Here is a 16,603-nt window from a genome sequence, read left to right on the forward strand (position 1 = left end):
AGCATGTGACTCTTGATCTCAGGGTCATGAGTTTGACCCCCCATTGGGCATGGAGCCTTCTCAAAACAAAATAAAATTGAAAATAAAAAAATCTTTTTTTTTAAGTTTATTTATTTATTTTGAGGGGAGGAGGGACAGAGAGAGGGAAAGAGAGTCCCAAGCAGGCTCCATGCTCAGCTCAGAGCCTGATGCAGGGCTCGATCTTATGACCATGAGGTCATGACCTGAGCCAGTTATCAAGAGTCGAACACTTAACCAACTGAGTCACTCAGGTGCCCTGAAAATTAAAAAATCTTTTTTTTTTTAACGTTTATTTATTTTTGAGAGAGAGAGAGAGAGAGAGAGAGACAGAGAGACAGAGCCCAAGCAGGGGAAGGGCAGAGAGAGAGGGAGACACAGAATCCGAAACAGGTTCCAGGCTCCGAGCTGTCAGCACAGAGCCCGACACGGGGCTCAAACTCAAGAACCACAAGATCATGACCTGAGCCGAAATCGAGAGTCAGACACTTAACGGGCTGAGCCACCCAGGCGCCCCACCCCCAACCAGTCATTCTTCAAACCAGAGTTTACGTGGTGTCCCCAGCCACCCTAACTTGCCCTCCACATTGCCAACCACTCCTTTCTCTCTAATGGGTACAGCTTTTTAATACTGCATTTAACACTATAATTGAATGTTATTTTTCCACAAGCGCCTGTGAGCCATGTGAAGGGAGGATTTATGCCCTAATATCCCAGGACCTAGCCTAATCCCCGGGGGGAGTAAACCTAGCAGCTGTCTTTGAAAATCTGACGAATCTGGGGAGACCCCGGTCTCCAACAAGATGGTCCTGAAATCAAAGAACTAGAACATGACCGTAATTTACCTAATGGAAACTAAAGCAAATATTGTATGTACTCTTTTTGAAGAATGATTATGACTGGTATTTCTGGCTTCTAAAACAGTGTCTGGAACAAAGTATTTTGATAACAACCAGTGGTCTGTAATTCGATTCCGGCACTGACCACCCAGAGTTAGTGCAGACCCCACTATTTAAAGGGCACCGTCCACAGCAAGACTGCTCCTAATTCAGACCAACTGGCTACAGATCTAGGGGCGCTCATGATCTCCCTCAGGTGTGATTGTTTTCTACAACTCGCAGAATTCAGGAAAGCACTGTACTTATGACTGCAATTTTATTATACAGGGTACAAATCAGGACCAGCTAAATGACGAGACACAGAGGGTGAGACCTGGAAGGGTCCCACATGCATAGCTTCAGTGTTCTCTTTCCACGGATTAGGGAGTGTCACCCTCCCGGCACATGGGTGTGGTCACCAACCAGGAAGCTCCACTGGATTTTCTTTGGGGTCTCATCAAACAGACTGGGTGGAATAAATCATTGGTCATCGAACTGAACCCAATCTGTAGCCTCTCTTCCCTCCCTTGGAGGTCAGGCTGGCTCAAAATCCTGACCCTCTAAATGGCAGGATTGGCCTTTCTGGTGAAAGCTGGTGATAGCTCCCATCCTGGGGCTCTCAAGGGGCCCTCCAAGAGTCACCTCATTAGGATACACTTAGGTGTGCTCCAGGAAGCTTATGAATAACTAAGACACTTCTATCGCTTGGGAAATTCCAAGGGGTTTAGAAGCTCCACGCCAGGAACCTGGCACAAATTCTTTATTATACAACACACAGTAGACGCTCAATAAATATTTGCTAAGCGGAAAGATACACTAAACGTACCTGAAATTGGCAGGGGAGAGAAAGGCAGTTAGGCTCTTAGACTCTGCCACCTGACAAGTGTATATACCTATTACGAAGACGGACACATCAGGCTACAAAAAAACCCAATACCGTTAAACATTCCAATCTTATGACAAACTCCCCCTGTTCTGGTTTCTATTACCGAGCACCCTGATGATAATTTGACTTCTCATGTGACTTGTTTATAGAAAGACATTGCTAGCCAGGCTGACGTGAGTCTGCGTGTCTGCCCGAGTTGATTTGTCCTTGGAAATTAATAAAGTGGCATCCTGGCTTACACGGATCAGTCTGAGTTCTGTGTGCCCTGCACCATTCGTGTGGTTTCTGAGTCAGATGCCGCCCCAGACCCAACCCTGGACTCTGGCAAGTTCTTCCAGGCTGGTGCCACCCCAGCAGCCTCTAGGAGCCCGTGGGAGCCAGCCAGCCAGGTCTCTCTGCCTCTACATTTCAGGGTGTGGGGCTTCAGGGCATTCACAACATTCCTGCAACAGAAGAGTTTCGGGAACACCCCAAATTGGATCTGGGAGACTTGAATATAATCTCACGCAAGCAGGTATGTCTGAGATGTGGTTGTAACTGAGAAAGCTTAAGCCTAATTAATTTTATTCCACTTGACTTAAAGAAAGAACACGTGAAAGAAGGGGGATCTGAGGACACCTGTAAACTGGACCTCGAGAACACAAATTTCACAGTGTTTATCCGGTCCTGGCCAGAGGCTGGAGACATTGACGCTGGTATACACAGGCCTTGCAGTAACTGGAGAGATTTGCTCTTTTGGAGGAAATAGAGAACTCACCCCTCTAAAACCCGAATGAGGAAGATTAGCCCACCATGAGCTGCATTTCAGTGTTGTGCTCAACAAGAAAACTTGTGGTTAATAATTAGATCTCTGCATCCTCTTTACTGTATCCTCTCCATTGCAAATTAGTAAATGACATTCTGGTTTATACATCTTCTTTTTATGAGTTTGGTTAATATGAGTCAGTCCTACAAATCTGATGCATTGACATAAGTGAGTTTCAAGCTGAGGAAAGTTGGGGATCGGACGGCAGAAGATAGTGATCCCCTCCAACATATTGTCAGCCTGTGACTAGCCGGCCAGCTCCTCTCTAGATGAACGTATTTACCTCACTGTCTCCCTCAAACCACAATACGCGGGATTCAGGAAACTGTTCCACGGTATCCCTTTAAAAAAAAAAAAGTTTATTTCTGGTGATCTCTACACCCAACACGGGGCTCAAACTCACACCTGGAAATCAAGATTTGCATGCTCTTCTGACTCAGCCAGCCAGGTGTCCCTGTTCTATGGTATCCTTGAATCACATTCTCTTTGGATGCCTCCCATGGCTCCGTGGTCTCACAACCCTTCAAAGCAGTCTGCTTTCTAGGAGATCTTGGTTGGGATCCTGAGGATCTTTTGATCCTCAAGGATCTTGAGGATACCTTTTCTTAAATTAGAATGAAGCCTGTCACCTTACAACTTTTGCCTACTGGTCCTTTCACAAAATATCACAGATGTTGTTGCGTCCCTCGGCTGCTTAGCCTCAGTTCCCTTGAAGGAACTTGGTGGTGGAATCAAGCCTCCTCACTCCCCTGCTGTGCTCCCAGCCTCCCAGGGTCTTTCTGGAAAACGTGATCCCCCCTGAATCTGGTCAGCCCGCGAGCACTATTATTTTTGAGACATGAGATACGGGTGCAGCAAAGGTTTGTTATTTCTTTTAGCAGCTACATCTCGCTGCTGGCTCGTACGCTCCAGTTGAAATGCATTCATCTCAGTGCATTTCCCCTTCCTTTTGGATTTGAAGCTGTTGGAATGAGATACACAGTGGCAAGGTTGTAGGCTTACCTTTGGGGAAGGTCCCCCTTTGGGGAGCGCCCCCTTTGGTGAATGCTGTTTCTGTTCAGCCTGAGGAAGAGGGTCCTTAGCTCAGGACTGATATGTAGAGCTGTTCTGAGAATTCAGACCTAAGCTGTGAATGAGCATATTTTTCTTAGAGAGAGAAAGAGAGAGAGAAACCGACCTACCTTTCTCGGGGAGAGGAGCCATCGTTAGAGACCTGGGAAGGTGTTTTCCTCATTTTTATCTCCTAGCACCTGGTTGGGTAAAAGGCACTCAGCATGGGCTTGATGAATCTAGCCAAGGAGATACCAATTTCAATTGAGAGAGAAGGAAAAAAAAGAGAGAGAGAGAGAGAAAGAAAAAAAGAAAGGAAGGAAGGAAGCAAAGGAAAGGAGAAGAAAAGCTATCTTGCTTAAGGCTGTTTTTCCTTCTGGTTCTAGAATATAAAAATGGCATATACAGTAAAATAGTTTAAGCAAACCTAGGTTTGGTTTCTCTTAGAATCCCTGACACATTCCCGGATGAATTCTTCCCTGTCATCTTGAATCCCTTCCACAAGCCCAAGTTGTCTTCAGCACTAATTTGCCTATTTGTTGACTTAATCTGGAAAAAACTTCCTATCACTCATTCTCCCCCCACCCTGTCCCTTAGCCCCTCAACACCCTTATTCCCTCCACTTGCCACCCCACCCTCTCCCCACCGCCCCCCCCCCCACCCCACCCCAGTCCGCAAACCCACACGGGTTTCAGGTTTAGGATTTGATGTTGTCACTGCCCACGGACATTCGCAGGGACAACTTTGAGAGGCCATGTGCTCGTCCCCCCTTAGGAAGTGGGAGAAATCCCTGCAGCTCGGTTTTGTTCCAATGGTCTGTTCAGTGAGTGATTCCCGTTTCCCCAAAGGCTGCCCCTCATTAGCATGAACGGGGGTGGGGGTGTGGAGAAGGGGTGGGGGGAGAGAAAGAGCAAAAGCCCAGGCTCAGTTTTAGAGCCTGGGAACCGTGTCTGCGAAAATGACAGCTAGAGCTTTCTGGCTCCTCTGTTTGATCGTTGGATCATCTCCCGAAGCCCCAGTGGCGGAGAGAAAAGGTAAGATCGGTGAAATGCTGAGTCCTGGGAGAGGAGCAGGGGTGGGGTGGGGGGTGGGGGGACTGGGGAGAGGGCGCGCTGAAGGGCGGGACGAGAAAGGGGTCAGAGTTTGCAGGAGAGGGGACTCCCGGTCCGCGTTCGTGTTCGAAAGGAGCAAAATGTGTCCCCAGGATTTTGTGTGTCCTGGCAGCCTTTTCGGAAAGAAGCCAGTTCAGCTACTGAAATGATCTCGAGCGAGCCGGGCAGGCTGGAGAAAACTTTGCATGTTAAGTAGTTGCTCCATCGCAGAGGAGGGAAAGTGTCAAAAGGGGTCGCGGCGTGCCTTTCGGGCGCCGTGCGGGCCGGGCTCGCAGGACGCGGCGGGCGGCGGGCGCCCCGAGGAGCGCGGGGTCCGCCCCGCGCCCGGGCCCGGGTCCCGCGGGCGATCTGAGGCGCTGGGTGCGCCCGCCGGGGCTGAGGGCGACGGGGAGCCCAAATCGGGCATTTCTCCCCTCTCACTGCAGCCCCAACGAATGGCCCAGGGATACCTGAGTCTTTAAAACACACACACACACACACACAATTTCATGCATGAGATGAAAAATAAGTTACTGAGGGTATGAAACAGGGGTTCTCTGCAGGGAGAGGTTTTTGTTTTGCTTGTATTTGGATGTTCTCTTCGATTCACTATCTCTGGGAAAAATAGCTTCCGCACCTCACGGGGGCAATTCACTTTGGGTTATTTTTCCACATGGAAATTGAATGACTTCAGTGGCATTTAACCCAAATATCAGACGATCTTTCCCATGACAACAGATGGTGATATCAATGGGGAAGCAGTTGTGAGGTCAACAGTTGACAGTCAGGAATTGGATATCTACCAGAACTTTATTCAGCTGTGTATGGCACAGCGTTGACCATAATGAGTCAGAATCAACCTCTCTGCAAAACATGAGCTGTAACCAGCTATTATTGCTGGGTGAAAGCTGATTTTAAAGGAGATTGTCAATTGGGCAAGATCAGTCACTTTAAATGAGGTGTTGCGAGAGCTGCGAACCGGCAGACCAAGCTCTTCAGTGCAAGAGGAGAGAAATGCCAAAAACCAGCCGTTGAAACAACTGAAAAAGAAAAATAAAGACTGGTTCTTGTGCCTCCTTTGGAGGGGCACTGGGACCCAGGCAAACGGGGAGGTGATATTGTGTAACTGGGCATGGAAGGCTGCCCAGCTCCCAGGCTGGCTGAAGTTTGCTCACTAACCTGTCTGCAGAGCTGGGGGAAATCATTAATAATTCTAAAAATTTGTTCTCATGCCATAATCATTGAAGATATTTTTTTGTTTGTTGGTTTTCCTCCACCAGGGCAGGGCGGGGAGGGGGGGGGGAATGTAAGTGATGTGTGCGTGCTTTTATACTTACCCAGGGACCTCTGCCTCCCAGCCGTGCTTTAAAAATCTTTCGTAGCTGTGGTTTACTAGTATGTGGTGTCCAAGAAGCCAGATAAAAATCCACTCACAGAGACCAAGATGACAGTGTAAACACGGATGGGAAAACCAAATAGTTCTGTTGTCAGGGGCGCTCAAACAATTAGGAGAACCTGTAATATGAGACCTTTCCCCCTGGGGTTTGCTCTTGGTACTTTCTCAACAAACTGTACATAGCAAAAAGGCGGATGTTTACATATATATATATATGTATATATATATATATATTAGACGGCAGAAAGAGTTTGTTAACCACAGCCGTCAGTTGTGTTTAGTCCTTAGAACAGATAGGTTGGTGCAATTTTAAAAGCTACAGATTTGAAAAGGTTCCCTAACAAAATGCAATGTTCCCATGTGGTGAGAACTTCTTCCTTGGTTGGCCTCGTTCTCAGAGGGCAAGACCCTCACCTCGGTCTTCCTGCGGGGCCTAGGAAACCCGTGCTCCGCTCGGACCTGAAGCTGGGGAGGCTTCCCTCCCCTCATCACAGGGGCGCCTTCGTCTCCCCCTCGCGTTCCCTCCCCTTCACTTCCAGGGCTCCCGGCCTCCCCATCGCTCCTCTCGCAGGTGCCTGCTAAGTTTCTACGGTCCCCCATCTCTCCTCCCCCAGGGCCCTTTCTCTCCCACCCCCGCCCCTGCCATCGGCCTCTCCTCCCCTCCGCAGCCTCGTCGGCTCAGCCCGCCTTCCCACCTCCCTCAACCTCCCCGGCCTCCCCACTCGGCCTCCCCACCCCTTCCCACTGGGTCTCCCTCCCCTCTCGGCCCCTCCTCCCCTCCCGTCCCCACTCGGCCTCTCCTCCCCTTCCCACAGACTCTCCTCTCCCCTTCCGGCCTCTGCTCCCCTGACGGCCTCCCCGGCCTCTCCTCTTTTTCCCCTACAGCCTCGCCGCCCCACAACAGGAAGCCCGACCCCGGCGGCGGCCCGAGCGCGGAGGAGACGCCGGGGCCCCGGGCGCAGCCGGTCCCTGAGGCCCCGCGGCGGCCGCGCGCAGCCGAGGCCGCTCCCCGCGCTTGGTCCGACCCGCGACGCCGGAAGCCCCCGCCGCCCGCCGAGAACCGGGCCGGCTTCCGGGAGGCCGCGCGCGCGCCCGCCGGCCCGCCGAGCCCGCGCCTCGCGCAGGCCGAGAACCGCGCCTCGCCGCGCCGCGTGCCCGCGCTGGAAGACTCCCCGCGGCGCGCGCGCTCGCGGGCCCTGCGCTTCCCGGCCGCGCGGCCGCCCGCGCGCGCCGCCGAGGATCCCGCCGGCCCCGCCCACCCCAACCGGCCGCGCGCCGCCGCGCCGCCCCCGGGGCCCGCGCCCGCGCCGCCGCCGCCGCCGCCGCCGCCGCCGCGCCTCAGCCTGCCGCGGAGGGACGCGGGAGCCGGCACCGAGCCCTGCGAGCGCGCTTGCAGAACGGACCTGGACGAGCGCGAGTCCTACTGCGCGAGCGAATTCGGTGAGCCCCGCCCCGCAGCTCCTCCCGGGTCCGGGCTGCAGAGCCCTGGCCGCGAGGCGAGCCTCTCCGAACCCAGAGTGCCGGGCTGTGCTCGCGGACTCCCCTAAGGGCAGACCCTGGAGAAACCCACCCACTCGATCCTGCAGTCCTCAGACCCGTGTGGACTATTTCGTGGTGTGTGCAAAACTCACTGGGGAAAGAGAGGAAATGCGTTTCTCCAAACTCTTTGTTTTTTGAAAGCAGCAGTGAACGGAATCGTGCATGACGTGGACGTGCTCGGCACAGGGATCCGGCTGGTGACTCTTCTGGTGGACCGGGACGGGCTGTACAAGATGAACCGCCTGTACATCACTCCGGACGGGTTTTTCTTCCGAGTCCACATTTTAGCCCTAGACTCCTCCAACTGCAATAAGCCATGTCCAGAATTTAAACCTGGTATTGAAACTGATCTGACCACTTTCTATACGGACTTTGTCACCACTTGTAGCTTGGGTGCCACAGCCTCGTCTGTCGGTCACCCCAGTACCGGTGGGTGGGGGAGAGTACTCGAAAATGAGTAGTTTGCAGACGACAGGTATATATTTCGGTCACTCCGATTTCAGCTCCACCAGCCTCCCCCGTGCTTCTGGTTTAAAGGTGGGAACGGCGTGTTTTGGCACAAAGCGGGCACTCAGATTTTTTTGTTGACAAATGGAGTGATGAAACAGCGTTGCCAGAGGGATGCCTAAGAGGCTTTTCGGGAAAGTTTAGAAAAGTCTTTTTTTGGAGGATGGGGGGTAGGAAATGTCCACTCCCACATCTTCCTAGAGGTGTGCTCTGGAAAATCCTCCTGATACATTGTGATTAAGACCTTTGTTTTGTCATGTTGGCAGGTTACAGGCTGATTATCTGGTCATCTTCTAAAAGGTCACCAGACTGTTTCCACCTGTTGTTTGAGGGTGAAATGTCTGAGAATCAACATATGCAGCAAGACAATAGATTCAAGCTTAGGCTTTTTTTTTTTTAAGGATTTTATTTTGGGGGCACCCGGGTGGCTCAGTCCCTTGAGTGTCTGATTTGATTTTGGCTTAGGTCCTGATCCCAGGGTCCTGGGATCGAGCCCTGCTTCCAGCTCTGCGCTGAGCAGCGTGCAAGCCTGCTTGAGATATTCGCCCCCCTCCCCCTGCTCACGCGTGCTCTTCTCTCACTAAAATAAAAATAATCATGAAAAAAGATTTTAGAGTAATCTCTACACCCAACATGGGGTTCGAACCCACAACCCCAAAGATCAGGAGTTGCACACTCCACCGAATGAGCCAGGCAGGTGCCCCAAGCTTAGGCATTTCTTGACAGTCTCAACATTTTCTGTTCCTTGGCTTTTAAAAGACACTGTGAATTTACATTTTGGTTACTTTTTTTTTTTAGGCAGCAGGTATATCGTGATGGGTCACATCTACCATAAGAGACGGCAGCTCCCTACAGCTCTCCTTCAGGTCCTGAGAGGACGGCTCAGGCCAGGAGATGGCCTGCTCAGGAGCAGCAGCAGCTATGTGAAGAGATTTAACCGAAAAAGGGATGGGCAAGTTCAAGGTGCAATTCACACCCAGTGTGTTTGAAATGTACTACTGTCCTTGCCCTTCTGGATCATAAGAGACTTGGCTGTCAGCAACGAGACAGGCAAGGTCTGTCTTCGTGTAATGGGGTCTTCCTGTGGAGTGGGGCACACAGCTCCTTCGGGAAGTGATTGCATAGTTCCAGCTCGAATCCTGAAATTGCCACTTTCTTATTTACAAAATGCTTCTTCCGTGGTATGCTTCTGAGCTGCCTGGCAAAGTTATTCAACTCTAGGGGCACTTACTCACACGGCTCAGATAACTGACCTGTCCAGTTAACAGATCACTGCTTCATGGTGTTTATTTTTAATTATTTTAATTTAAATACATTCTTCAGTAGAAATAGTTCACAAAAAAACATTTCCTTGATTTTAAATATACAACTTTGAATAGGTTATATCGCGTATCAAACCAAATTTCATACTAAAACCATCACATTTTAAATTCTGTACATAACAGTAAGTGCACTAGTCAGAAGACATATATGAAATGTCATTTAGATCAAACACTAGGGTCAGAGCTCAAGACAAGTATTAAAGTTTTACACTTAAAAAGTACTAACGGGCTTAATTCAAGCAAAATATTATTCAAACAAGTGTTCCTGATGTACCAAAATGTAAGAAATAGTTTGTTTTCATGCCTCCCTGCTCCTAAAACATATGTTGTGTGCCAAACTGGCAACACAATGTCTATCCCAATGCTAGACATGTTCTGGGCGTATCTGATGTCATTTTTCTGTTAAGACCAAGTATCATGTTTGTGTTTGTCAAGTAGTAAATCTTGCCTTGAAATCAGATCTTGGATGCACCTGTTTTGTTTGTTTGTTTGTTTGTTTTAGCCTCACTGAGCTCTAAAGGTTTAGGAAAAAGCCCTTCTCGAACTTACTCCAAAAACCCTGGAACCAATAGTCAATGACAGCTTGCAAATATGTGAATTTTAAACACTTGCCGGTTAGTTTGCAAAAGGTAGAATCACTAGCTGTATTTAATATCGATTTTATACTGGAGTCCACAAAGACATTAACAATTTTTTTTCAGAAGACCAAGCTGCACATCAGTTAATTTGAAACCTGTGGATAGAGACACGGATAATCCATGGTTGAATCCATGGTTGCATGAGGAAAGATAAACAGGAACTGAGCTGAAGGGAAAAAAACCAGCCTATGTGGTCCTAAAGGAGATGCGCTCTGGGAGCTCAAGATGTGTCTTTAGACAGTCTTGATGGCACACGGAAGCACTGTATACATGAAGGATGTTGAGGCCAGGACGATAGAGCATCCACAAGGAAGTTAGCAGCAGTAGCATTAAGATGTAACATCTGATTGTGCGGGAGATACTATTACCTGGTGTGTCCCAAACGGGGGGGGGGGGGGGGGGGGGGGGGGGCGGTTAAGGGATAAAATAACATTGGAGAGGTTCTGACTGTTCTGTGGTAAAGCGTTATTCAGGGATTTTTTTAGAGAATTTTCCAAAAGTGAGTCTTGCTAAAACTTACTAAAAATCATGGCAGAATTGCTTCTTGGGAATGGATCAATTGCATTGTAACACCGACTATCAGCCAGTAGAGGAAGCAGCAATTGAAGAGCTTCTGGCTGGTTTTTTTTGTTTTTTTAAGCATAAAGATTAACAGACATAAGTTGTGCCAGTCACAAAAACCAAAGCTGAATTTTTCAGCGTGAAAAAGCTAAGTGGTAATCTCGACCAACGCGGTGGGGAAAATTGCAAAACGGCCAAATGGATAAATTACCGGCTGGATGGTTGGAAGTTAGAATAGTTACAAGGGTTCTTCTATAAATAGCTTTGGCTTAAAAGGGAGGGGAACACATCACTTTGACAGAAGCCTGAGGGTTAGGGTTAGGGTTTGATTAGACTGGTTTGATGATAGTTTCTGAGTTTTGGAAACACACAAAACGGCAGAACTGTGTGATCTGTGTGACGCGTGGTCATACGGTTAGTGCGTACGTCCCGGCAAACACAAGCAGGCCAGCTTTTTAGGAGCTGCCCAGGGTTATGGCCATCATTCAAGACCAGGTTGCCACGAGAGACAAGTGAGGCTCCAGTGAGAGCAGTGGTGGGCGGGGGTGTGTGTGTGCACAGGAGGTGGTAAGACGGAGAATCCCAAGTTGGGCAAAAAAGGTTAAGAAGAATTTCATTGGCCACAATCTGTAATTTTATGGAAACATTTAAGTAGCAAATTCATTGTAGTTCCTAATCCTTTTGTCCTGATAGATTTTTCTTAGTACGTGTGTTTGTGCGCCAAAGACTAAAAGGCTATGTGCGCTGGCAGTAGTCTCTCAATAGAACACTCCATTGCCTTCGAGAGGAACTCGGTACCATCCCTCCTTTGAATTAAGCTGTTAGAACTCAAGAAAAAAAAAGTACTTGTCTTGCTTTCAGGTCTATAAAAAAATATATGCCTTTTTTGGGTACTGACTTTTAAGTTTTTAAAAGACATCATTTGGCACTGTTTGTTTAAATTCCTTCCATCGTTCTTAAGGTGGATCAAACAGCCTATATGCAGACACCTAAAAACTGGCCTACCAATTGCAATTACAACCCCCGTTTCAAGTCTGGGACTTTATTATTTAAAAAAATGGAGCTTTTCTTTAGTTGAATTTGGTCCAAATTGGATCAAATGGGGTGTGATCTTCTAAGAAACGTCTTTCTCAGTAGTTTATCCAGAAGTATCGCTCAGAATACTTCGTATTATTAAAAATACTTCTCAGCTGGCTCTTCCCCTCCAAACACTTAATAAGACACTGCTTTGCCCATGAGGTGGCGCCATTCTCACATTCAGGACTAAACTGGACGCCTCCGGGGAACACCCTCAATCACGGAAAGAGCAGGGGCCACCACTACCGTGCAGCTGTGTCTAGCTCAGCCCGTCCACGCACACTTAAAAGGTCACCACGAGGCTGGCTCCTTTAATATCAGAAACACACAAAGATGAATACAAAGAGGGGAAGAACATCGATTTACAGATTCTGGGAAGGTAGATTACAAACAACGGCAAAATCTCAGGGTCTCTAACACTCCAAGCCATTTAAAATATAAAAAGGCATTGTTTTACTTTAGAAAATAGCTCTGAAAGTTCACAAAAAATTTTTTTAACCTATTGCAGGGCATTAGCTAAAATACAAATCCTGCAGAATCTGGATGGGAGAAAAAAGCTTTACCGGTATTATGAAAATACTTATTATTATGAAACATTTTCAAGGACTGTGAACTTGGCAGATGAGACCCCCAAGCACCAATACTTTTGGCCAAGGACACCTACTAGATGCAAATTCAATATATTTACAAGACGAAGTAGAAAAACCCTAACCACGTATCACAAATGTGCATTCTACTACTCGGACTATTGAAAGGAAAACAGCTATAATACGTGTATCTTATGGAATAGGAGGAGCCTGTCAGAGAATACTCGTAGAAAAGCAGCTTGTGAAATTCATTATATAAGAATGTATGTTTTTCAAAAATGACTTTTGAAAGACTGAAGCTCTATTAAGTTGATAAAACTATAAAATGCCTATTTATATGGTGGCAGAAATTGCCAAAGGCTTTGTTGTTAAATGCACACACGAAACTAACAACTTCCTGGTCTGAGGATCCCCATAAAATTTACCTTTTTTTGGTACAATTTGGCAATGCCAATGGCTACAGAAAATATATCAACCAACCAACCAACCAACCAACCACTGTTTCATTAGAAACTGCACCAAATCCAATGTCAAAAACATTACTTTATTTTTCTAGGATGAAACGTCCTATTACGTACAAAAAGAATTGCTGTTTAGAATTTGCCACAATCTGTTAAAAACATAGCAATCTATTGCCTACAGGTAGGAAAGTTCTTGCCGCAACAAGTTTTAAATGATTAAGCCCATATATATCTATATCTATATATATATATATATGAATAAATAGTACAGAAATACTGTGACGTGATGAGATGCAGAATAATTTTATAATTCATTAAATTGTAGGACTCTTGCATCAGCACAGTGCATACAATAGGTAACATTTTCTTGAAAAGTAAAAGGACAAAATAACCTGTAAATAACCTGTATTTGACTACTTCCGTGTTAGTATTTTAAGCAAAAACTCTGTTTCCACGTTTTCATATTGAGCAGTTAGTCTCCTTAAGTTTGTAAGCAGAGCTTTAAGTGACATTCGTATGTACAAAAAGGAATGGGCTTCTTGAGATAAAATGAACCCAGAACACCTGCACACCTGAGTCTGTAATAAGGAAGAACTGGGAACTGGAGCCACCTCTTTCTTTTAAGAAACTAAGGTCTGGGAAAGGCTTTGCATAGCAGGGTGATAGTAAACAGAAGGAAACTTTAAAAACATGATTAGACAAATTCCAGAAACCGGTAGGACAAAGCTAATGCGCATTAGTGCAAAATCTAGTAAAATTTTTGCAAAGCTCCACAAACCACCTACGGCAGATGTTACAGAAGCGATTATTACAACACAGTAACACAACATGGAAGGGTAGAACACCGAAAGGAAAAATCTGCAAAGTATACCTTCCTCTGTTGTTTCCATCTTTTCCCATACTTGCTTACACTACTTTTTATGAGGGAAAAAACAAACAAAAAACCCCCCCAACCCAGACAACTCAACCAATAAACAAAAAATACAAAATGGATCATGTCATCTAAAAAACGCCCTTCATAAAATAGAAGTAGCTGTCCGTAACTGCTAATTCGCCTGGTATGATATAACGTACACATGAGGGCAATGTGTATTTTGCCACATTACCTCTTTTATTAGTACGATCAATTGATACAACAGGATTAGCACCCCTGAAGATTTTTCTTGGATGTAGTGACAGTGGGCTGGGAATTCTAAAACGAAGGGCCACTATCATCCTGGAGAAACTCAGGTACAATGAAGTTCGTCGGCCTTTTGTTTACCTTGTGGCCCTCCCTTTCCCCTCAAAGGCTTACAGATAATCATTAGCGCACATTCAAAGACACCATCTGTGGGAGAAAAATGATCTCCATTTATTTTGTTTCATATACATCCATAGTTGAATTTTAATACAAAAAGAAAAAAAATTAGAATCTGACAAATGTTTACAAACAAGATACCTTCAAATAGATTTTACTCAGTTTAGCCTGGTGCAGAGTAAATGACAAATTGTACTGTTATATTCAAGGCAACAGAGTCTGTAGTCCAGGACCACTTAGCCCAACCTTTATGCAAGCTTAATTTTTATCTACCATGAACAATAAACTCATTGTTGATTCCCAGTTGTGTGTGTGTGTGTGTGTGTGTGTGTGTGTGTGTCTGTCTGTCTGTGTGCACATGTGTACATAGCAGCTCCTTTCATAGAAAGAAAAGACATCTAGAGGTCGTCTTGTACTTTTACCTACAGGAATCATGATAAGATATGGATTACATGAAACCGGGGCTGAATTTTATAAGAAAAAATAATTAGCTGACAAATGAGGGCAGCAATAAAAAAGCATCTTTTTTGCAACAATAAATAAATACAGTCAAAAGTTTTCTGTGAGACTAAACCAGCTTCTTCACTGAAGAGCAGACGTGGCATTTCCATGGAGTTACACTTGACCCCATATTATCTTTTTTTCTTGCTTTCTTTTTTCTTTTTTTTTTTCTCAATAAACAAAGTTTTCCCGCTTCTGCCACAATAGTAAAACCATTTGATCTTGACAAGATAATGGTGTCGTTGACTTTGCTTTTCCCTTGTCCGTTGGACAAAATTGGCCAAGAATATAATTGGACTGTTATGACCAATAAAAACGAAGTTTAGGTCAAGTCTTGTCAGGATAACCTGACTAAAAACATCTGGCTCCTTAATTTAAAATAGTTCAGACAACCAGATTCTTGCTGTGTTTTATGTTAGGTTAACACGCTGAACTTTAAGAAGCTGTAGACTGCAGTTTGTTGTTATGAGACCTACAGAATACAGAAAAAAGGGAACAATTAAGCACCCTTCATTTTTGAAAACAATGATGCTTTATGTGGATGCCAAGGTCAGTCTGTCTGGGGGAAGAAGCAGCCATGTTCTTTCATTTACCCTTGGCAAGCAAATATATGAGAACAAGTAAGAAACTGTTAACCTACAATAGAAATTTTCACTGTACACTGAAACATGATAGTTCACTGGAAAAAGCCATTATTAAAATATATATATATATATATATTCATCTAATAAAGATTATACATTTTTAGCCAATGGGACAGATAGAAACATTTACAGAGGCATTACCATTGTGGTAAAGGTGTGTGTGTGCGTGTGTGTGTGTGCGCGCGTGTCTGTGTGTGTCTCTGTGTGTGTGTGTGTGTGTGTGTACGTACATGCTTATTTACATTGATTCGGGGAATATGAAGAAAAAATTATATTAAAAAAAAAAAGAAATAGCAGTATTAAAATCACATTTTTCTATTGAAGTCCAGAAAGTCTCCTCTCTAGTTTCACAGTTTTATTCACAACTTTGTTAGTAAAAACCACACTCCTGCACAGCCGCCAGGACTAAGTCAGAGTGCGGTCTACTGCAGCAGTGTGGATAAATACAGCATTCCAGGAGTTTACAATTCTTAAGTACATTGTTCAACATGGCCGCTAGAATAAACCATTTACTACTGTACATATATTTTTAACATTAAAACATTAAATTAACTAGTATGAACTTTGTGGGGGGGCAATTTTGAATTAGGTAATCACGTGGAACAATAAAAGAAAGAGTGACCCCAACATCCAGTTCTGATTCCAGTTAAAAATTCAGACTAAAGATATCAGAATCTGTAAGAAAAGAAAGAACATGGATGGTATAAATGATGAATTGTAACAAAGCACAGTAATGAAAATAATGTGTGAACAATGCTAGAGATCACAAATTAAAAATGGGGAAAATATGGCAATGGAAATACTGGAAACCCATAAATCAATCCCATTTCAATGAATGGCTACATGTAGGTTTCATTCTTAAATGCTTTAAATCTGGAAAGCAACAGAAAAATTCCTTAAAATCTCCTCACATTTCATCTCATAGAATTGAGCAAACTTGTCAATTTGCTCCCACGTTCCTTAATGAAGATTCCGTGAACTCAAATAAAATAAAAAGCTGCAAAAAATAAATGGGTGACAAGCTCTCGTAAGTGGCCCCTGTACTGTGCAGACCCAGCCCCTGGACCTCCTCCTTTCCCCAATTTCTTTGTTTCGCCACAAGCCCGCAGATGCTTTCTCCTCCTTCATCGGCAGCTGCTACCATTCCCACTCTGGGTTCTGCCTGCAAGCCTGGCATGGCAGCAGGGTGGGATTCAAATCCCCCAGTTTCCACCTCACAGTTACTAGCAAAGGCTAAAGCCTTTCCAATTAAAAAAGGGCAACTATAGAAATGTAACTGGAGGAGTAACTGCAAGAGGTGCAAATAAAAAAGCAGGGAGAGACTGAAACTAAGTTGTGGTCCTCT

The 16,603-nt window shown here is 45.7% G+C and overlaps 2 protein-coding genes across 21 annotated transcripts in view; one reads left to right on the forward strand and one right to left on the reverse strand.

Moving 5' to 3' along the window:
- Positions 1-4,313: 4,313 nt before the first annotated feature.
- On the forward strand, positions 4,314-9,952 carry CE1H17orf58 (chromosome E1 C17orf58 homolog). The gene is made up of 4 exons (XM_043585047.1): positions 4,314-4,671; positions 7,010-7,564; positions 7,808-7,999; positions 8,969-9,952. The coding sequence occupies exons 1-4, from the start codon at positions 4,596-4,598 to the stop codon at positions 9,157-9,159; spliced, it is 1,014 nt and encodes a 337-aa protein (XP_043440982.1). The 5' UTR covers positions 4,314-4,595; the 3' UTR covers positions 9,160-9,952.
- A 2,928-nt stretch (positions 9,953-12,880) lies between these two features.
- The window catches only part of BPTF (bromodomain PHD finger transcription factor), a 147,988-nt gene continuing 144,265 nt past the window's right edge, over positions 12,881-16,603 (reverse strand). For 16 of the 20 annotated variants that reach the window (XM_043585037.1, XM_043585034.1, XM_043585033.1 and 13 more), the window contains one exon: positions 12,881-15,086. In XM_043585037.1, coding sequence (XP_043440972.1) covers positions 15,050-15,086 — 37 coding nt within the window. In that variant the 3' untranslated portion in view covers positions 12,881-15,049. Of the gene's footprint in view, positions 15,934-16,603 lie in introns of all 20 variants that reach the window. The other 4 variants (XM_043585043.1, XM_043585045.1, XM_043585035.1 and 1 more) reach the window with 1 other exon arrangement.

Source organism: Prionailurus bengalensis, chromosome E1 (genome assembly GCF_016509475.1).
Source record: "Prionailurus bengalensis isolate Pbe53 chromosome E1, Fcat_Pben_1.1_paternal_pri, whole genome shotgun sequence".
NCBI lineage: Eukaryota > Metazoa > Chordata > Mammalia > Carnivora > Felidae > Prionailurus > Prionailurus bengalensis.

Bases quoted from the DNA above. Each gene is read 5' to 3' on its own strand.
- CE1H17orf58 (XM_043585047.1), top strand. From the start codon at position 4,596: ATGACAGCTAGAGCTTTCTGGCTCCTCTGTTTGATCGTTGGATCATCT. The intron at 7,565-7,807 runs GTGAGCCCCGCC...TTTTGAAAGCAG, and splicing joins CTACTGCGCGAGCGAATTCG to CAGTGAACGGAATCGTGCAT. The intron at 8,000-8,968 runs GTATTGAAACTG...TTTTTTTTTTAG, and splicing joins ATGTCCAGAATTTAAACCTG to GCAGCAGGTATATCGTGATG.